Raw genomic sequence first — 20,600 nt, 5'->3', positions numbered from 1 at the left:
TTCTCCGAAGACTCAGGGCGGCTTACAATGCGTTAAGCAATAGCCTTCATACTTTTTGTATATTTATACAAAGTCAGCTTATTGCCCCCACAACTGGGTCCTCAATTTACCTACCTTAGAAAGGATGGAAGGCTGAGTCAACCTTGAGCCTTGGCGAGATTCGAACCCTGCAGTAATTGCAGGCAGCTGGTCTTAATAACCAGCTTAATAACAGGGTGCCTTAAACCACTGTACTACCAAGGCTCTTCCTGGTCCTCGTTTGCCTTCAATCTTTCCTTGGAGGATTAAGTGAAGGATACCGTATTTTTCCATGTGTCACATCACATATCCGATATATTCTGACTTTCGCTTTTTTATGGTTTTGATGATTTCCCTTGGCTTTCCCAGGCGGCTTATGCCCTCCTCATTTCTGACTTTGTCAACCCAACGTATACGTAACATCCGCCTGTAAATCCACATTTCAAATGCTTCTAGTTTCTTCAAGTGGCTTTCTGTCAAGAGACCAACTCTTCACTCCGTAGAGAAGGATAGAAAAGATGTAACATCTGATGAGCCTGATTTTTTTTTCTAGAGCCAAGTGTACAATTATTTCCCAGCCTGGGGAGAACGATGAAGTTGAGTCTTTGGGTCATGAAGATGCTACAGAGGAAACATTAGGGACGGTGATTTTTTCTTTTTTTCTTTTTCCGTCCCCATGACCACGGGTGAACATCTGGAGGGGATTCCAAACAGAGGCTTTGAAGAGCTAAGCACTTGACAATCTGATAGACAAATCTGTCAGCTCTGTTTCCCATGTTTCTGTGGGTTAAGCTGTGTCTCAAGTTAGGTCCTCGTACAGTCGATTTGGGGAAGTTCTTTTTTTAAAGAAAGGAAGTGTGTGAAATTGCCACCCACTTTTTCAAGATGCAGTGGTTTTGTACACGAGATTGCTCCTGATTCTGAAGAAACCTCTGTCTGTCAGTAGACCTTATTTTGCAACATAACTGTATGTGAAGGACACCCAACTTCGTCTTCCAGGCAGCAGAAACGTATCTTCAACCTTGTTTGTGTAGCAAGTGGGAAGTCTACTCTTGACTGCATTTCTAATGAGAACACTCCTGCTTGGCATACCGGCACCTAGTCTGTTTCTCAGACATACAATTCTATAATTCCCAAACAGCCCGGTCATGCGGGCTGGAGGTATGATTCAACACGTCTGGAGAATACCAGATGGAAAGTAGCAACAGACCAGGAAGGCAGATGTCACACGCAGAATTTGAGGAAGAAGATCTGTTTTTCTTCCGTGAGGTTCATTGAAGTGGCCTAAAGCAACTTCCTAGTTTTGGTTTTTTAAGAATACATTACAGTTATGTAGGTTGTTCTTAGGTCTGCAAAAGGAAATTATATACTATGATGTTATATTATAATGTTATAATATTGAAAGTAATACTAAGAGAGCCAGTTTGATCTAGTAGTGGTTAAGACACCAGTCTAGAAAGGTGGAGACTGTGAGTTCTAGTTCCATCTTAGCCATGAAAGCCATCTGGGTAACTTTGGGCCAATCACCAGGAGACTGTGAGTTCTAGTTCCATTTTAGCCATGAAAGCCAGCTGGGTAACTTTGGGCCAATCACCAGGAGACTGTGAGTTCTAGTCCCACCTTAGCCATAAAAGCCAGCTGGGTAACTTTGGGCCAATCACCAGGAGACTGTGAGTTCTAGTTCCATCTTAGCCATAAAAGCCAGCTGGGTGACTTTGGGCCGATCACCAGGAGCCTGTGAGTTCTAGTCCCACCTTCATCATGAAAACCCGCTGGGTGCTCTTGTGGCAATGACACTCTCTCATCTCAGCCCAATTCACCTCACAGTATTGTTGTTGTGGAGAAAATAAGAGGGAGATTTATTGTATATATTTGCCACCTTGAGTTATTTGTAAAAATAATAAAGGAATGCAAATAGATAAATCAATAAAATACATGTTGTATTCTATGAAGTGTTGTTATCTACAATAACGATAGATAGTACTTGTATCTGTATTTATCAAGGACAGTTTGGTGTAACGGTCAAGGCGCCAGGCTAGAAATCAGGAGACGGTGAATTCTAGTCTTGGCTTAGGGATAAAACTCAGCTAAGGTGGCTTTGGGCCAGTCCCTCCCTCTTAGCCCGACCCACCTGACTATGTTATTGTTATGGGGAAATAGGAGGACTGTTAGGTCTTGAATTATTTATAAATATTATAAAGGCAGGGATAAAAATAAATAAAATCATGTGCAACATGTGAAACAAAGTTAAATATTTTAGCTAAAATAAATAAGAGAAAGACAGGGAAAATCTAAGGAAAGCTTAGAAAGCTGTAAATTCCCAATGGTTGAATATTTGCTAAGGTCTTGTATTCAGTGAGCTGCATTCTCATTAGTAGTTAATCACTGATATGCAGTGTGAAAATATACGGTAAGTGGTGCCGTTTGGCACTTTTTATTTCAGCCAATGTGCTTGAAACAATCCTTGCAATCTGGGGAGGGTCCTCTCCCCTTCCCTCTCCTTCCTTCCCCTCCCCTTCCCTCTCCTTCCTTCCTCTCCTCTCTCCTTCCTTCCTCTCCCCTCTCCTTCCTTCCCCTCCCCTCCCCTCTCCTTCCTTCCTCTCCTCTCTCCTTCCTTCCTCTCCCCTCTCCTTCCTTCCCTTCTCCTTCCTTCCCTTTCCTTTCCCTCCCCTCTCCTTCCTTCCCCTCTCCTCTCCTTCCTCTCCCCTCTCCTTCCTTCTCTTCCCCTCCCCTTTCCTTCCTTCCCATCTCCTTCCTTCCCTTTCCTTCCCCTCCCCTCTCCTTCTTTCCCCTCTCCTCTCCTTCCCTTCCCTTCCCCTCCCCTCCTTCCTCTCCCCTCTCCTTCCTTCTCTTCCCCTCCCCTTTCCTTCCTTCCCATCTCCTTCCTTCCCTTTCCTTTCCTTTCCCTCCCCTCTCCTTCCTTCCCCTCTCCTTCCTTCCCTTCTCCTTCCTTCCCTTTCCTTTCCCTCCCCTCTCCTTCCTTCCCCTCTCCTCTCCTTCCTCTCCCCTCTCCTTCCTTCTCTTCCCCTCCCCTTTCCTTCCTTCCCATCTCCTTCCTTCCCTTTCCTTCCCCTCCCCTCTCCTTCTTTCCCCTCTCCTCTCCTTCCCTTCCCTTCCCTTCCCCTCCCCTCCTTCCTCTCCCCTCTCCTTCCTTCTCTTCCCCTCCCCTTTCCTTCCTTCCCATCTCCTTCCTTCCCTTTCCTTCCCCTCCCCTCTCCTTCCTTCCCCTCTCCTCTCCTTCCCTTCCCTTCCCTTCCCCTCCCCTCCTTCCTTCCCTTCCCCTCTCCTTCCTCTCCCCTCTCCTTCCTTCCCTTCCCCTCCCCTCTCCTTCCTTCCCCTCTCCTCTCCTCTCCTCTCCTTCTTTCCCCTCCCCTCCCTTTCTTCAACACAACGATGGGTGCCAAGGACAAAGTTCCTGCACCCTAAAGGCAGACCTGGGCTTGGCCTGTGGAAAATTTGCTCACTTTCTCTACTTTCTCGCTGGATTGTCCAGCTTTTGAGTCGTTAGTTCTGTGCCATCTGTTTGGGGAGGGTCAGAGGAGCAACCGCCCATGGTCCAAATCTTTGTGTGGCCTTATCGTTACAGGCAGGCTCGGAAGTCTTTGAACTCTGCTGGCAGAGCGAAAGAATAAGTCATGTTTCATGCACATCTGGAACGGAGCAACGCCAAACCTCTTCCGGTGGTCATTATAGGTAAGTACCTCTGGGAAGTAATCAGCAGATACAAGCACCGTTATCTTCCCAAGCCAGCCTACTCTTATCAGCCACAAGCTGCTGGAGCTCCAAGAATGATGATTAAAAAAGGAACATCTATTAATATTCTCTCTTTCTCTTTCTCTCTCTGTCTCTCTCTTTCTTTCTCTCCCTCTCCCTCTCCCCCCTCTCTTTCTTGCCCCTCTTTTTCAGTTTCCTTCCTTTTTTCCTTCCTTCCTTCCTTCCTTCCTCCCTCTCTCCCTCCCTCCCTCCCTCCCTCCCTCCCAATCCTAATAGCATGTAGACTTATATACCGCTTTACAGTGCTTTTACAGCCCTCTCTAAGCAGTTTACAGAGTCAGCCTATCACCCCCCCCCCAACAATCTGGGTCCTCATTTTACCCACCTCAGAAGGACGGAAGGCTGAGTCAACCTTGAGCCTGATGAGATTCGATCTGCCAAATTGCAGGCAGCCGGCAGGCAGCAGAAGTAGCCTGCAGTACTGCACTCTAACCACTGCACCACTGCGGCTGATGGTATAGAACAGGGGTGTCAAACTCAAGGCGTGGGGGCCAGATCCGACCGGCGGGGTACTTAGATCTGGCCCACTGGGCCACCCAGGAAACAGAGAAGGACCGGCTCGATGCAGCCCTCCCGAGCTCCGTTTTCGCTGGCAGAGGCTTGCAGGAGGCCATTGCAGCCAAAAATGGAGCTCGGGAGTTCCGTTTTCGCTGGCAGAGCGCTCGCGCCACCACAGGCCACACCCACCCTGGCCACGCCCACCCCAGCCCCCAGAGGTCAAACACAACCCTGATGTGACCCTCAATGAAATTGAGTTTGACACCTCTGGTCTAGAATCTCCTGCTTGAGCAGTGGGTTAGACTAGATGACTTCCCAGGCCCCCTTCCAATAATAATAATAATAATAATAATAATAATAATAATAATAATAATAATAATAATAATAATAATAATAATAATTTTATTTCTATACCGCCCTTCTCCCGAAGGACTCAGGGCGGTGTACAGCCAATTTAAAAACACAAGACACAACAATGATTAAAAATTAAAATAATTAAATAGATTTGGCCGATTTAAAACCCCCAAAATTTAAAATACCCCAATTTAAAATTATTAAAATTATTATGTTGATAGCCCGGCCTAATATATAGAATATATTATTCTATATTCTGTATCTTTCTCCAGATACAGTTAAGTGCTAATGGAATTTTCCTACCTATAAATGTAAGCCTCAAAAGATTTCTGGAAGCTGCAGGATGTTCTGTTTAATTTAGACCCTTTGGGACGAGTGCTTCAGCAGAAAAAAGAAAAAAAAAAAGCTGGACTGTAACGAGAGCCGAGAAGGGTGGGGAAAATGGTGACTTCCAGCTGTTTTTACAACCTGGGGCCTGTGCCAGATACAACAGAATCCCTCCCGCTCCTGCTGTGTCATGCTGACCGGCTTCTTTGCGTGTTACGCAGCTCTAACGTTTCCTTTTAAGTCACAACGTTCCTGTTGCGAAGAGTGACAGATGGTTCTGTCCCAGCCGGTTAAAATATTAATATTAATCCGGCAAGAAAGCAGCTCTAAAAAACGAACGCCCCAGTTCTCTTATCTAAAATAATTAGATTTGCAAGTTTTCTCAGATACAGGTAGTCCCTGACTTACAACATTTCATTTAGTGACTGTTCGAAGTTACAATGGCACTGGAAAAAAAAGTGACTTACGACCAGGGGTGAAATTCAGCAGGTTCTGACAGGTTCTGCAGAACTGGTAGCAGAAATTTTGAGTAGTTTGGAGAACCAGCAAATACCGCCTCTGGCTGGCCCCAGAGTGGGGTGGGAATGGGGATTTTGCAGTATCCTTCTCCCAGGAGTGGGAAGGGAATGGAGATTTTGCAGTATCCTTCTCCCAGGAGTGGGAAGGGAATGGGGATTTTGCAGTATCCTTCCCCCAAGAGTGGGGTGGGAATGGGGATTTTGCAATAGCCTTCCCCCAGGAGTGAGGTGGGAAGGGAGATTTTGCAGCATCCTTCCTCCAGAAGTGGGGAGGGAATGGGGATTTTGCAGTATCCTTCCCCTGCCATGCCCACCAAGCCACACCCACCAAGCCATACCCACAGAACTAGTAGTAAAAAAATTTGGATTTTCACCACTGCTTACAACCGTTTTTCACCGTGGCGACATTTGCAGCAGCCCCCAGGATCACGTGATCAAAATTCAGAGGCTTGGCAACTGGCTCATATTTATGACGGTTGCAGTGTCCCTTTTTGCGACCTTCGGGCAAGCAATAGGGGAAGAGAGATTCACTTAACCACCAGGTTACTCACTTATCAACTGTAGGGATTCACTTAACAACTGTGCCAAGAAATGTCGTAAAATGGGGCAAAACTCAATTAACAAATGTCTCTCTTAACAACACAAATTTGGGACTCCTTGGTTGTCCTTGGTCGTATCTCAAGGACTGCCTGTATTTGCATGGGACGCTGAAATAATCATAAATATTTGCCAGTTTCCAAGGCTCCAAATTTTAATCACGGGACCACATGGAATGCTTGCAATGGTCATAAGTGTGAAAAATGGTCATAAGTCACTTTTTTCTGATTCCAAAATAAATCCGAGTTGTTCAGCTGGAATATCTTCGGGCAGGCTAAGCGTGCCACTTGAGCCTTGCCAGGCTCAAGGTTGACTCAGCCTTCCATCCTTTCTAAGGTAGGTAAAATTGAGGACCCAGTTTGTGGGGGAAATAAACTGACTTTGTATAACATATACAAAAGGATGAAGGCTATTTTTTTTTTTTAATTTGATTTATATGCCGCCCTTCTCCGGAGACTCAGGGCGGCTTACAATGCGCTAAGCAATAACCTTCATCCTTTTGTATATACCTGCTTAGTAGGGCTTTTGGCCCCCCCAAGCGGTGTTCTTTTTTATACAAAGTCAGCTTATTTTGTATAAAATATACAAAAGTATGAAGGCTATTGCTTAACACATTGTAAGCCGCCCTGAGTCTCCGGAGAAGGGCGGCATATAAATCAAATTAAAAAAAAAAATAGCCTTCATACTTTTGTATATTTATACAAAGTCAGCTTATTGCCCCCACAAACTGGGTCCTCATTTAACCTACCTTAGAAAGGATGGAAGGCTGAGTCAACCTTGAGCCTGGTAAGATTCGAACCTGCAGAAATTGCAGGCAGCTGTGTTAATAACAGGGTGCATTAAACCACTGTACTACCAAGCCGCCCTGAGTCTCTGGAGAAGGGCGGTATATAAATCAAATTAAAAATAAATAAATTAAAAATTTAAAAAAAATTGCCAGGACTTGCCATACAAAAGTCCTTTCTCTTGTTCCGGGCTCAGACAATCCTATGAACAGTAGTGGGTTTCAATTTAGTTTGCTACTGGTTTGCTCGTGCATGTGCTTGTGTGCGCACGCGATGCTTCTACGCATGTGCAGAAGCTTCTGTGCATGCACAGAAGTGTCCGGGCGGGTGGGCGGAGCTTCCAATCCGGGGCAAACCGGTAGCAACCCCCCACTGCCTGAATGAACCCACAATGAACCCAGCCCTTGTGGCGGAAGGCCTCCTACGTGTGAATTATGCCTCTTGTAGCTTTGTAGCAAGCCAAATTCGCTTTCTAAGCCCTTGGATTCAGCCAGCCACTGAATTTCACCTCTTGACCGACAACTTCAAAACAAACCCAGCAGACTTATTTTGACCGTTCTGCAAAAGGAAATGCGGGGAGCCACAAATAAAACCCAACGTTAAAACAGGCACCTATTTTTCCCAACAATGCAAAATCCAGATTTGCATCTGCTTGGCACACCTAATTGCAATTGAGTCACAATGATGTTCCTTTAATTCCAGAGGAGTTGGTTTGATACAAGATGACTGGAAAATAGGAAGAGGTAGAAAGGAAATGGGTAGAGATGAAATTTAGAAGAAATTAATATAACAAAAAACAGCACTGTCAGAGGTATAGAATATGGAATATTTTATTGTATGTTTGTATATATGTACATATAACACATATAATATATTTATATAGAATAATGGAAATTAGTCAATAGGTGAAGTTTATGTACTGTTATGTAAATTTGTTTCTCAATTGAGAGAAACTTGTATGTTTTTAAATGTTTTTTCTTTTTAACAATAAAGTTTAATTTTAAAAATTAAAAAAAAAAGGAAAGCAGAAGAATAAACAATGAGAAAAGTAAAAAAAAAAGATCACTGTTTGATCATTGCTACTCATTGCTTTCTACTATTTAGTGAATGTTTTAATACTGAACTTGTTCCTGTTTGAAACTCAAGAAGAACTGTTTTATTGTGTAATGACAACAACTGGTAAGAAGACTTTGTACTTGGAATATCCCTGAATTGATATTTTAACTATCACCTTATCTGTGTATGACTTGGATTGTTGTTGGACTTGACTTTACTTTTTTCTAAAAGTAAAAGACTACCACAACTCCAAAAAAAAAAAAAAAAAAAGGAAAATAGGAAGAGGAGGAAGGAGTATGGGGAACTTTGTTCTTCACCGCCTTGTTATTAATGAAAATAAGAAAGGCAGGAGGAAAATAAATAATATATCTGGGGCGCGTAACCTAACTTGAATCCACTTGATTTCTGTCTTTCAGGAAATGGTCCCTCGGGAATCTGTTTGTCCTATCTCTTGTCTGGCAACGTTCCCTATGTCAGAAGGAACTCCGTTCATCCTAATCCGATCTTGCAAAGGAAATTAGAAGAGACCCCTGAGGTTCCCATCGTAGATCAGGTCGGTATAGTCCAGATCTCTATGAGGTGGTTTTGCTAATCAAGTAGATTTAGCTGCAGAGAAACTCTTTGCTTTTGCAAAAACAAGGAGGTTATCCTTTAGTCCCAGGATTTCATTATGGGTGGCAAACTCCTAAAAAGGTAAAGGTAAAGGTTCCCCTCGCACATACGTGCTAGTCGTTCCTGACTCTAGGGGGCGGTGCTCATCACCGTTTCAAAGCTGAAGAGCCAGTGCTGTCCGAAGACGTCTCTGTGGTCATGTGGCCGGCACTAGCTCCCATTACTTGTCCCAGCTTCTGCCAACCTAGCAGTTCGAAAGCACATAAAAAATGCAAGTAGAAAAATAGGGACCACCTTTGGTGGGAAGGTAACAGCGTTCCGTGCGCCTTTGGCGTTGAGTCATGCCGGCCACATGACCACGGAGACGTCTTTGGACAGCGCTGGCTTTTCGGCTTTGAAATGGAGATGAGCACCGCCCCCTAGAGTTGGGAACGGCTAGCACATATATGCAAATGTAAATAATAGAAAATTAATAAAATTTATAGATAGATAGATAGATAGATAGATAGATAGATAGATAGATAGATAGATAGATAGATAGATAGATAGATAGATAGATAGATAGATAGATAGACAGACTAGATAGATAGATAGATAGATAGATAGATAGATAGATAGATAGAGAAGGAGAGAGAGAGAGACAGACTAGATAGAGAGAGAGAGAGAGAGACAGACAGACAGACTAGATAGATAGATAGATAGATAGACAGACTAGATAGATAGATAGATAGATAGACAGACAGACTAGATAGAGAGAGAGAGAGAGAGAGAGACAGACAGACAGACTAGATAGACAGACAGACAGACAGATAGACAGACTAGATAGATAGATAGATAGATAGATAGATAGATAGATAGATAGATAGATAGATAGATAGATAGATAGACAGACTAGATAGAGAGAGAGAGAGACAGAGAGACAGAGAGACAGACTAGATAGATAGACAGACAGACAGACAGACAGACAGATAGAAAGAAAGAAGAGCAGTTTGGTCTAATGGTGAAAAACCAGGCTAAAAAACAGAAGACCCCAAGTTCAAGTCTCACCTTAGTTATGGAAACTGGGTGGGTGACTTTAGGCCATCCCTCTCTCTCTCAGACCAACGCACCTCACAGAGTTGTTGTTGTGGGGGAAATAGGAGGGAGGAAACTGTGTCGGATACGTTTGTCATCTTGAGTTATTTGTAAAAATAATAAAGGTGGGATACAAATAAATAAAATTAACATTGGCTCTCAGGATGGAAGGTGTTTGATCTGACAATCCATGAGCTTCAATTTAAGGCTGTACTATGAATGAGAGACGGTTGGTTGTTTCAAAGCCTGTGCAACAGATTTGCCTCTTTGCAGTCCAAAATTTACGCTGAGCTTTAGAGTTTGCCATTCAATGTATTCTGAAGCGGGAAGGAAAGCTTATCGCCATTTACCATATTTTTCAGAGTATAAGACGCTCTGGACTATAAGACGCACCTACCTTTTTTTGGTGAGGAAAACAAGAAAAAGAAATCTGCCTCTGCCTCCCAGCAATTTTGCAAACAGCAGCAAATAGCAGCAAACAGCCTGCTTCACTTTCATTTTCGTTTTCAGCATAGCTTGATTAGCACAAGAAAAAAAAATCCCAGCAATTTACCTCCTTGCAGCAAGCAGCAGAGCCCCGCGCAGCAATAGGCAATGGCAATCCCTGCAGCCTGAAACAGCTGAGAGTTGGGAATCAGCTTGTGCTAATTAGGTTGTGCTGAAGCTGAAATGGGCTGTTTCTTCTAACTGCTTGCTGCAAGGATGTAAATTGCTGGGAGGCAGAGGCCAAAGGTTGGGGGCCAGTGGGTGGGCGGGGCTACATTCGGTGTATAAGACGCACCCAAATTTTCACCCTCCTTTTAAGGGGGGAAAAAGGTGCGTCTTATACTCTGAAAAATATAGTAATCTGTCTAAATTAGAGCAGTGCCCCAGACTTAAAGTTTTCAGGAGCTGTGTTAGGAATCATCCATCAAGACGTCTGGTTTTTCCCTATAGGATCTGGAGTATCTCTCTGAAGGATTAGAGGGTCGATCTTCCAGTCCAGTGGCTCTCCTTTTCGACGCCCTTCTGCGTCCGGATACGGACTTTGGTGGGACAGCCAATTCAGTCCTCACTTGGTGGCATGAACCTGACCGAGCGATCCCTCATCTGGTTCTTGGCAAAACCCTCCCTGGAGGAGCTTGGCATGTAAGTGCAGCTCAAGATGTTAGCATTTATAAATAAAGGCTATAGTACATGGAACAATAGGATATTACAGTCAGAAGGGATCTTGGAGGAATTCTATTTAGTTCAACCCTCTGCCCACGGCAGGAGACTCTACACCAAGGGTGAAATGCTCCTGGTTCGGACCGGATCGCCTGATCCGGTAGCGATGGCAGCGGGTGGTTCGGAGAGCCGGTAGCAAAAATCCCTGTGCCCCCCTCCCCCATGCCCAGCTGAGCCGCACAATCATCAGAGGCTTTTTTTTTTACTTTTAAAAGCATTTTTTCTACAACCTCTTCCGATGAAAAAATGCTTTTAAAAGTTAAAAAAAAAGCCTCTGATGATCGCGCAGCTCAGCTGGGATCATCAGAGGCTTTTCAAAGCATTTTTTTCTGCAACCTCTTGGCCGAAGATGTGGTAAAAACAAATGCTTTGAAAAGTCTCTGACGATCCCAGCTGAGTTGCCTGATCGCCAGAGGCTTTTCAAAGCATTAAAAAAAATGCTTCGAAAAGTTAAAAAAAAAAAGTTGGCCACGCCCACCCAGTCACATCCCCCCCCCCACCAAGAAGAGATTGGTTGTCCAATCTCTTCTTGAAAGCCTCCAGTGGTGAAGCACCCACAACTTCTGGAGGCAAATTGTTCCACTGGTCAAGTGTTCTCACTGTTAGGAAATGTCTCCTTACTTCTAAGTTGCTTTTGATTAGTTTCCACCCATCACTTCTTGTTCTGCCTTCAGGTGCTTTGGAGAATAATTTGACCCCCTCATCTTTGTGGCAGCCCCTCAAATACTGGAACACTGCTATCCTGTCTCCCCGAACTCTGATCTATTGGAAGGTTGCAGGAACTGGGTATGTCTAGTTTGATGAAAAGGAGGACTAGGGGGTGACATGATAGCAGTGTTCCAATATTTAAAAGGGCTGCCACGAAGAAGAGGGAGTCCAGCTATTCTCCAAAGCACCTGAAGGCAGGACAAGAAGCAACGGATGGAAACTAATCAAGGAGAGAAGCAACCTAGAACGAAGGAGAAAGTTCCCGACAATTAGAAAAAAATAATCAGTGGAATCAGTGGTGGGTTCCTCCCAGTTTGGTCCGGTTCGGCCAAGCCGGTAGCGGTGATGATATGATGTCACCAAACCGGTTCTCCCCCCCCCTCCCGCCCTCCCACCCCCCCACGTTATTCTTACCTTTTATTTGGTCCCACCCCCAATCTATTGCTGCCTCCTGAGTCCCAGCTGATGACTAGAGGGAAAAAAACTGTTTAAACTCTTGCCGCGGGGCTTCAAAGGGCCGCCCTACAGCTGATCAGTGTTAAAAGCAAACAAATGAGTCGGGTCGTAAGTGCGAGGACTGGTCGTCAGTGCGAGGACCTTCCAGAAATGACTCTGACCAGCTAGCCACGCCCATCTAGTCACATGACCTCCAAGCCACACCCACAAAATAAGCCACGCCCACAGAACCGGTAGTAAAAAAATTTAGAACCCACCCCTGAGTGGAATGGGTTACGCCCAGAAGCTGTGGGTGCTGCCACACTGGAGATTTTTAACAAGAGATTGGACAACTATTTATCTGAAATGGTATACGATTTTCTGCCTGAGGAGGGGGTGGAACGAGAAGACCTCCAAAGTCCCTTCCAAATCTGTTATTCTGTTAAACTCAGCTTTGCTTTTAGCAGATTGAATGAGAAGTGGTGGTGGAAAAAAAAAGAGATTTATTTATTTTATTTTTTTGTGCACCAAGCTGATGTAAATCAAGTTAAAGCATAACCCAACTTTAGAGAACCAGTCTGGGCCAAACTCTAAAAGATGAATTAGAAATTGTAAACTGTTCAGAGTTGGAACCAGTGGAAGAATTCAGGTTTTTTTTTTACTACCGGTTCTGTGGGCGGTGGCTTGGTGGGCGTGGTGTGGCTTGGTGGGTGTGGCTTGGTGGGTGTGGCAGGGGAAGGATACTGCAAAATCCCCATTCCTACCCTACTCCAGGGGAAGGATACTGCAAAATCTCCATTCCCACCCACTCCAAGGGGAAGGATACTGCAAAATCCCCATTCCCACCCCACTCCAGGGGGAAGGATACTGCAAAATCCCCATTCCAAACCCACTCCAGGGGGGAAGGATACTGCAAAATCCCCATTCCCACCCCACTCCAGGGGGAAGGATACTGCAAAATCCCCATTCCCACCCCCCTACAGGGGGAAGGATGCTGCAAAATCTCCATTCCCACCCCACTCGGGCCAGCCAGAGGTGGTATTTGCCGGTTCTTCGAACTACTTAAAATTTCCACTACTGGTTCTCCAAAACCTGCTGGATTTCACCCCTGGAACAGGGGTCTCCAACCAATCTGTCAGAACCTGCTGAATAGCATCCCTGGTTTGAACCCTGAAGAATAATTAAATACAAATTCAAAATGTTTCACGTTTTAATTCTGGTTTTAGTAAAAGAGTTTGGACTAGTCCCAACCCCTTTTAAAAGCTTTGCCAGTTTCCAATAGTTGAATGTCAAGTTCGAAACGAGCCTTTTGAACTTAAAATGGGCTCTTTTCAGAGTTCGAGCATTCCTGGAATGGTTGAAACAGTGCCAAAACGCTTCCAGTAAATTTGGGACATCTGCTGGAAGTTAGATAATGCTGGGATGTTTTAGATTATGTATCTGCTGGACTTGCCATCTTGGTTTTTTTTTTCCTTCTTCTTCTTTTTGAATAGTTTCTCTCTTTTTTTGTTGCATTTTGTTTATTAAATTATTATTTTCTTGCTTGGTGTATCATAACCCACCAAATCAAATGAAAGATGAAATAAAACATTTCAAATAGTATAAAACAGCGTGTTTTGCGGTTGAAATATTTCACATACTTCTATCAAAGAACTGCTAAATACAGTTGGAATTTCAATTTGTCTACACTGTTCTTGTGTTAATACCAGGGGTGAAATGCTCCCAGTTCGGACCGGATCGCCCGATCTGGTAGCGATGCAGGCGGATGGTTAGGAGAACCGGTAGCAAAAATCCCTGTGCCCCCCCCCATGCCCAGCTGAGCCGCACGATCATCAGAGGCTTTTTTTCTTTTTACTTTTAAAAGCATTTTTTCTACAACCTCTTCTGATGAAAAAATGCTTTTAAAAGTAAAAAAAAAAAGCCTCTGATGATCGTGCAGGTCAGCTGGGATCATCAAAGGCTTTTAAAAGAAAAAAACCCTTTTTTTTTCTTTTAAATGCCTTTGACGATCCAAGCTGAGTTGCCTGATCGTCAGAGGCATTTAAAAGAAGAAAAGTCTCTGCCGATCAGGCAACTTAGCTGGGATCATCAGAGCCTTTTGAAAGCATTTTTTTACAACCTCTTCGCTGAAGAGGAGGTAGAAAAAATGGTTTTCAGACTTATATAGATCTATTTCTAGCTCGTTAGCCTTCATCAGTAAGCCACACCCACATCTCATGTATCCTCCCTGTAAAGGTATAGTATCTATTTTCTTACTTCTTCGTAGGATTTATGTGTGTTTTTCTTCTAGCCAGATTTTTCCTACGTAACCAAGGTTTTTCTGCAGCCCTAGCTCAGTAGAATCACATCCACTTTTCTGGCTGGCTGCCAGAAAAGAAAAAAGCCCAGAATCGAGTGGATGTGATTCTACTGAGCGTGCAACCCCCCGTGGCCTGTTTGGGGCCTGGAAAGCCTTCCTGAAGCCTCCTGGGACCAAAACAGGCCATGGGGGCGCACCGCTCCCCCCACGACCCATTTTGGTGTGGGGGGTGGCATGCCCCCTGTGCTCCCGCCACCCCCGCACATGCGGGTGAGACCCCCTTCCGCCTCTGTGCATGCGTCTCCTGCATGCGCCTCGCACCAGAGATCTGAAAATCAGCTGGCTGGCGGGAGGCGCGCGCATGCCCGGTGGAGCTGAGCTGGGCGACGGCTCGCATGCCTGCAGAGAGGGCTCCGCGTGCCACAGGTTCGCCATCAGGGCCCTATATCAATTCCTTCACTGCTTCCACTTGTATTTCCAGAACTGGATTGATGTGTTAATTTTATTTTATTTTTTCTTTCTCTCTTTCTGTGTAGTCTATTGAAGGATCCATGTTCACCCTGAGCCAAGGAGATTGGATGGGGCTTCCTGATGTTCCATTCAAGGAATGGTTGAGCAAGAAAAAAAGGTAGGATTATTATTATTATTATTGGTTAATCTTTAGTGAGATTCACAGCCTTTGAGGCTGGTTAATAGCTCAGCAGCTCGAGTCCTAACCAAGGACCTAGGAACTGTTAAGGTATCGTCAGAGGATGTAAGCTGTTCCGAGTAAGGTGGTTTTTTGTAGAGTCAAAATGTTCAAGTCCGGCAAATTTAGAATTTCTAAATAGCGGGGTAGCCCTTTGGGTATTGCTCCAAGGGCTCCAATTACAATCGGGACAACACACGATTTCTTTTTCCACAGTCGCTCAACTTCAATTTGCAAGTCCCGGTACTTTGTGGTGGTGGTGATGATGATGATGATGATGATGATGATGATGATGATGATTAGTTTGATTTATATGCCGCCCTTCTCCAGAGACTCAGGGCGGCTTACAATGCGTTAAGCAATAGCCTTCATACTTTTGTATATACCTGCTTAGTAGGGCTTTTTGGGCCCCCCCAAGTGGTGTTCTATTTTATACAAAGTCAGCTTATTGCCCCCACAATCTGGGTCCTCATTTTACCTACCTCGAAAGGATGGAAGGCTGAGTCAACCTTGAGCCTGGTGAGATTTGAACTCGCAGTAATTGCAGGCAGCTGGCAGCTAAATACTACTTTAACAGCAGTTTAGTCCACTGCGCCACCCAGGCTCTGGTGCAGTTTAGTCCACTGTACCACCAGGATAGCTTCCCTGCGGGAAACTCTTCATTAAACAGTAGCTTGGAAAATGAAAGGTTAAGGGAACTGGATAGCTTTAGTCCAGTGATAGCTAACCTTTTTGGCACCAAGTGCCAAAAGCGTGCGTGTGTGCACCCATCATGCAATGTGTGTGCCCTGCCCATGCCCTGACCCCATGCATGCACGCGTAACCCCTGGTTGCATCCAACGCATGCGCACGCCCAAAACATGCGCGCGTGCACCCCCATGTGCTCCCCAAGCATGCACACGCAACCACGCATATGCACCCCGTCCCCCCGTGCATGCGCGGCAGAGACCTGAAAACCAGCTGGCCACCGGGAGGTGCGCACACATGTACAGTGGAGCTGGGCTGGGATGACAGCTTGCATGCCTGCAGAGAGGGCGCTGTGTGCCACATTGGTTCACCATCACGGGTCTCGTCTGATGGCGAACCCATGACATGCATGCCGGAAGTGGCACACAGAGCCATCTCTCTGGGCACACGAGCCGTCGCCTGTTGCTCTTCCGAGTTCTGGAGTGCCAGCCAGCTGGTCTTCACGTGCGCAGGAGTGCAGGAAACCAGAAGAGGAGCCGCCCGGTGTGCATGCATCTGATGGGAAGATAATCTTCCGGTTTCCGGCATGCGCATGCGCACCGGCCAGCTGGTTTTCGCAATCAGAAACCGGAAGACCAGGTGGCCAGTGCACATGCACGCGCCGGAAACCGGAAGATCATCTTCCCGTTGCATGCATGCGCACCAGGAGGCTGCTCTTCTGGTTTATGGCACACACGAGCGCACACCCCCCACACATTTTAGCGCTCAGTGCTGAAAAGGTTCACCAACACTGGTCTATCTAATGAAGAGAAGGACTAAGGCAGGGATGAAATCCAGCAGGTTCTGACAGGTTCTGGCGAACTGGTAGCAGAAATTTTGAGTAGTTCGGAGAACCAGCAAATACCACTTCTAGCTGGCCCTAGGAGTGCAATATCCTTCCCCCAGGAGTGGGGTGGGAATGGAGATTTTGCAGTATCCTTCCCCTGCCACGCCCACCGAGCCACGGACACGAAGTCACTTACACAGAACCAGTAGTAAAAAAATTTGGAAATCACCACTGGGTTGTCTCCAATGTTCTACTTATGAGCAACCCACAGGCTACCCATACTTCTTATTAAAAGCTGGTTTACTTGTCTAGTATGGAAATGTCCCCTTATGTTTTCATCCAATTTGTTTCTAATCCATTCATAAAATGCTTTGAAATTGAGCTCACAACCCTAGCTTTGGGTTACGAATTACGAGTGGCTACGGGAGTGGTGTCCATCGATGATTAATCAGTTCTGATCCATATTTTTGTTCTACAGAGGCTTCAGAAACAACAGGGCAACTGCTGGCGACATAGTCCAATACTATCAATATTACGTGGCCAAGAAAGGGCTGAAGAAGAACTTCGTCTCTGGAACTCTGGTGACATCGGTGAAGAAACTGAACGTGGATTCACAAGAGAGTTACGGCGGTCAAGGTTCCAAGGACAGCAGCTCCATGTGGGAAGAAAACAGGGACAGTGTCTTTCAAGTCGATGGGTTTGTCACCAACATCACTGGCACCCATCCCTTCTCCGTTTACGCCGAAAATGTGGTCTTGGCCACGGGGACCTATGATAGCCCAACCCAGCTTGGGATCCAAGGCGAGCATCTCCCTTTCATCCATCACACGCTGTCGGCTCTTGAAGAAGCCGTCAAGAACAAGGAGGTCGGGATCATGTCGGACCCAATCTTGATTGTAGGAGCTGGCTTAACGGCCGCCGACGCAATCCTCTTTGCCCACCATTGTAACATTCCTGTGATCCACGTTTTTCGCCGGCGAGTAAATGACCCGGCCCTCATCTTCAACCAGCTCCCCAAAACAATGTACCCAGAGTACCACAAAGTGCACCAGATGATGAGGGAGCAGGCCAACCCTTACCCAGGACCGTACGAACATTACGTCAGCCTTCCCGAGCATCACGTCGTCTGCTTTTTGGAGGACCGGAAGTGCATCTTCGCGGACAAGAGCGGCCGTCAAAAAATACACCCAATCTCCATGGCTTTTGTCCTCATCGGTTCCAACCCCAACCTCGCCTACTTGCCCAACAATGGCATGGACTTGGCCGTTGACTGCGAGCAGCCAGTCAGTTCCAAGAGGAACCCAATAGACACAGATCTCTTCACGTACAAGTCCGTTCACGAGAAGGGACTCTACGCTTTAGGGCCATTAGCTGGGGACAACTTTGTGAGGTTTGTACAAGGCGGTGCGCTGGCCATCGCTAGCTCTCTGCTGAAGAAGAACAAAAATCCTCCTTAATGCCGGTGAATGTAACCTCTCCTCTGAAGGATGACTCTTGGCCAACTTTTTGAGAGTTGGCCATTGGGGTGTGTAGCTGTCTTTGCAGATATGAAGTCTCTCTCTGAAAGTCTTCAAATTGGGCTGGGCTAGGCCAAGTTTCCGGTCCAAGAAGATAACAGCAGAATCCTTGCAGAATGTTTGACTTCTTAATCCCTCTACCTCTGAGAGGTTCAGACGGGTTAGGAAAGCTTGACTAGACCCCGTGGTGGAAATCAGGTGTTGCCTCCATTAAATCTGAAGCAAGTTATCTCTCCGTGGGATAACCTGAAGATCTCCGTCCAACATATTCTGAATGGCAGTGAAAGCATTGTTTGCATCCAAAATAATACTTTTTGCTCATGTAATGTTGGGTGGTGGCTTTCCATTAAATCGTGCACCACATTTTGGGACTCTCAAAATGAATCAGAACAGATTTTCAGTAGATCCATGAATGTGCAGCAAAGAGTTGGAAGATCTCTAGTTCTCCCAGTATCAGGGTTTCAAGTAACATCCCCAACGAAAAAAAACTCTGAGGCTCGAGTTTCCTCAAAGTTCCATTTTATTAGAGATGTCATATCGGCACATCTGGGAAAACACGAATCTGAAAACCTCCAGATTTTCCCCACCCAAAGAAAAGTCCAAGCCCCTGCCCAACACCTACATGTCCATCACACGGTCCAATCAAAGCACCATCCCAACTGGAGATGCCTCCCAGTTCCATTCCTCCAGGTACAGGGCAAGATGTCCTTGACTCTCTGAGAGAGGAATGTTATTATGACTATATATATATATATATCACCCTGGCTCCATACAGTCCCCCCTCCCAGTTTCCCACAGTAGTAGTAAATGTGGCAGGCCTGAAGATCCAATGAAAAAGATGGTTTCCAGGCCTCACACCCAGGCCATCTAGAAGTGCCTTTCCATTATAAATGGTGAGTGGAAGGTAGATCTGCATCCAACTCAAAAGTCTGAGACAGATTCAAACCAGCTCTCCAGATATGCAGAATTCTTCAGCCATCATGGTTCTTGCTGAGATCTGAAAGGTGCCAAGTTTAGGGGGGGGGTGTTAGTTTAAGACAGGGGTGTCAAACTTGCGGCCTGCGGGACGGATGCGTCACACGCTGGCCCTCCCCACCCCCATTTTAGCAAAGGGGGGAAAAGTCACGATACGTCAACTGGCGTCACGAGTTTGACACCCCTGGTCCAGGAGAATTTAAACTTGCATTAGCAAGCAGTCTGGGATTATGGTTGGACTAACCGTTGCGCGATTGTTACAATGAACAGTGGAAACCCAACTGACCACAGTTTCTTCCTCTTCTCGGAAGCGAAGTTCACACATGTAACCCTGCAAACTAATTTTGGATGCTGCCACTCAAAATCTCAGGATGTTCTTTTAATGTTTCCCTGGGCAGCGTTACTGAGAATGTTGGATTCTGTCTGTAAAGTTAAACGTGCTACTAATTTGTAAGCAAATTTTGTAAAATAAGAGGGGGTTTTCTTTTCTAAAACAAAAAAAAAAAATAGAGAACATATATTTTGTATATGGCTATTTTTAAATTAAAAAAAAAACACTGATTTCTACAGATTCATTTGTCTTCTATTTGCAAGCAAGCCACTGTCTCCTATGCGTTCTATTTTGAGGGAAAGGTATGTGGATTATTTATTGCTAATGTTACTACTTGGCGGGACAACGAAGGAAGACAGCTGACAACTGTCAGCTCCCATGTGACTCCTCTCCTGCGCGAGCTGCATTGGCTTCCAGTGGACTTCCGGGTGCGCTTCAAGGTGTTGGTGACCACCTTTAAAGCGCTCCATGGCTTAGGGCCGGGGTACTTACGAGACCGCCTTCTGCCACCAATAGCCTCCCACCGGCCAGTACGCTCACACAGAGTGGGCCTCCTCAGGGTGCCGTCGGCCAGACAATGTCGGCTGGCGACTCCCAGGGGGAGAGCCTTCTCTGTGGTGGCATCTACCCTCTGGAACGATCTACCTCCAGAGATACGAGTGATCTCAGACCTCTGGACTTTTCATCGGGCCCTAAAAACTTACTTTTTTCAGCTAGTCGGGCTGGCCTGATTCCATGTTGGTTTTAACGTTTGATACTGATTTTAATTGATATGTTTTAAATTATGGGCCAAATTTCATTTAATTAGTTTTAATAATTATTTTAACTTTTGTGTACAAATGTTTTTATTTTGGCTGTTCACTGTCCGAAAGGAGAAGGGGGGTATACAAATTTAATAATAATAATAATAATAATAATAATAATAATAATAATAATAATAATAATAATAATAATACAAATTTAATAATAATAATAATAATAACAACAACAACAACAACTGTGTTTGATAATAGGGGCGGATCCCTTTGCAGGCTCCGTTCTGATACATTTAGGACAGTGATGGCTAACCTTTTTTCCATGGCGTGCCAAAAGCGGGGGGGAGAACCGATTCAGTGATGTCATATCATCACCACTACCGGCTCAGGAGAACCGGGCTGAACCGGGAGGAACCCACCAATGGTGCATGCCCACACCTGTAATTCTATGCACCCCACCCCCGCGCATGTGTGCACAACCCCCTCACGCTTCCCTCGCTTTTGGCACACGATGGCCCGGTAGGCCTGGTAGGCCCGTTTTTCGCCCTCCCCAGGCTCCA

At 45.5% G+C, this 20,600-nt stretch overlaps 1 protein-coding gene across 1 annotated transcript in view; it reads left to right on the top strand.

Moving 5' to 3' along the window:
* Nucleotides 1-19,548, top strand: part of OSGIN1 (oxidative stress induced growth inhibitor 1) — a 24,308-nt gene extending 4,760 nt beyond the window's left edge. Inside the window, exons 2-6 of the mRNA XM_034425494.3 lie at nucleotides 3,605-3,711; nucleotides 8,344-8,480; nucleotides 10,550-10,741; nucleotides 14,798-14,889; nucleotides 16,941-19,548. Of these exons, the coding sequence (XP_034281385.2) occupies nucleotides 3,654-3,711; nucleotides 8,344-8,480; nucleotides 10,550-10,741; nucleotides 14,798-14,889; nucleotides 16,941-17,919 (1,458 nt within the window). The 5' untranslated portion in view covers nucleotides 3,605-3,653 and the 3' untranslated portion in view covers nucleotides 17,920-19,548. The remainder of the gene's footprint in view (nucleotides 1-3,604; nucleotides 3,712-8,343; nucleotides 8,481-10,549; nucleotides 10,742-14,797; nucleotides 14,890-16,940) is intronic.
* Nucleotides 19,549-20,600: the final 1,052 nt, after the last annotated feature.

Source organism: Pantherophis guttatus, chromosome 11 (assembly GCF_059756535.1).
Source record: "Pantherophis guttatus breed Tessera chromosome 11, ASM5975653v1, whole genome shotgun sequence".
In the NCBI taxonomy this organism is placed as follows: Eukaryota; Metazoa; Chordata; class Lepidosauria; order Squamata; family Colubridae; genus Pantherophis; species Pantherophis guttatus.
Note: the sequence above shows the minus strand (reverse complement) of the source record. Positions and strands in the feature narration are given on the sequence as shown.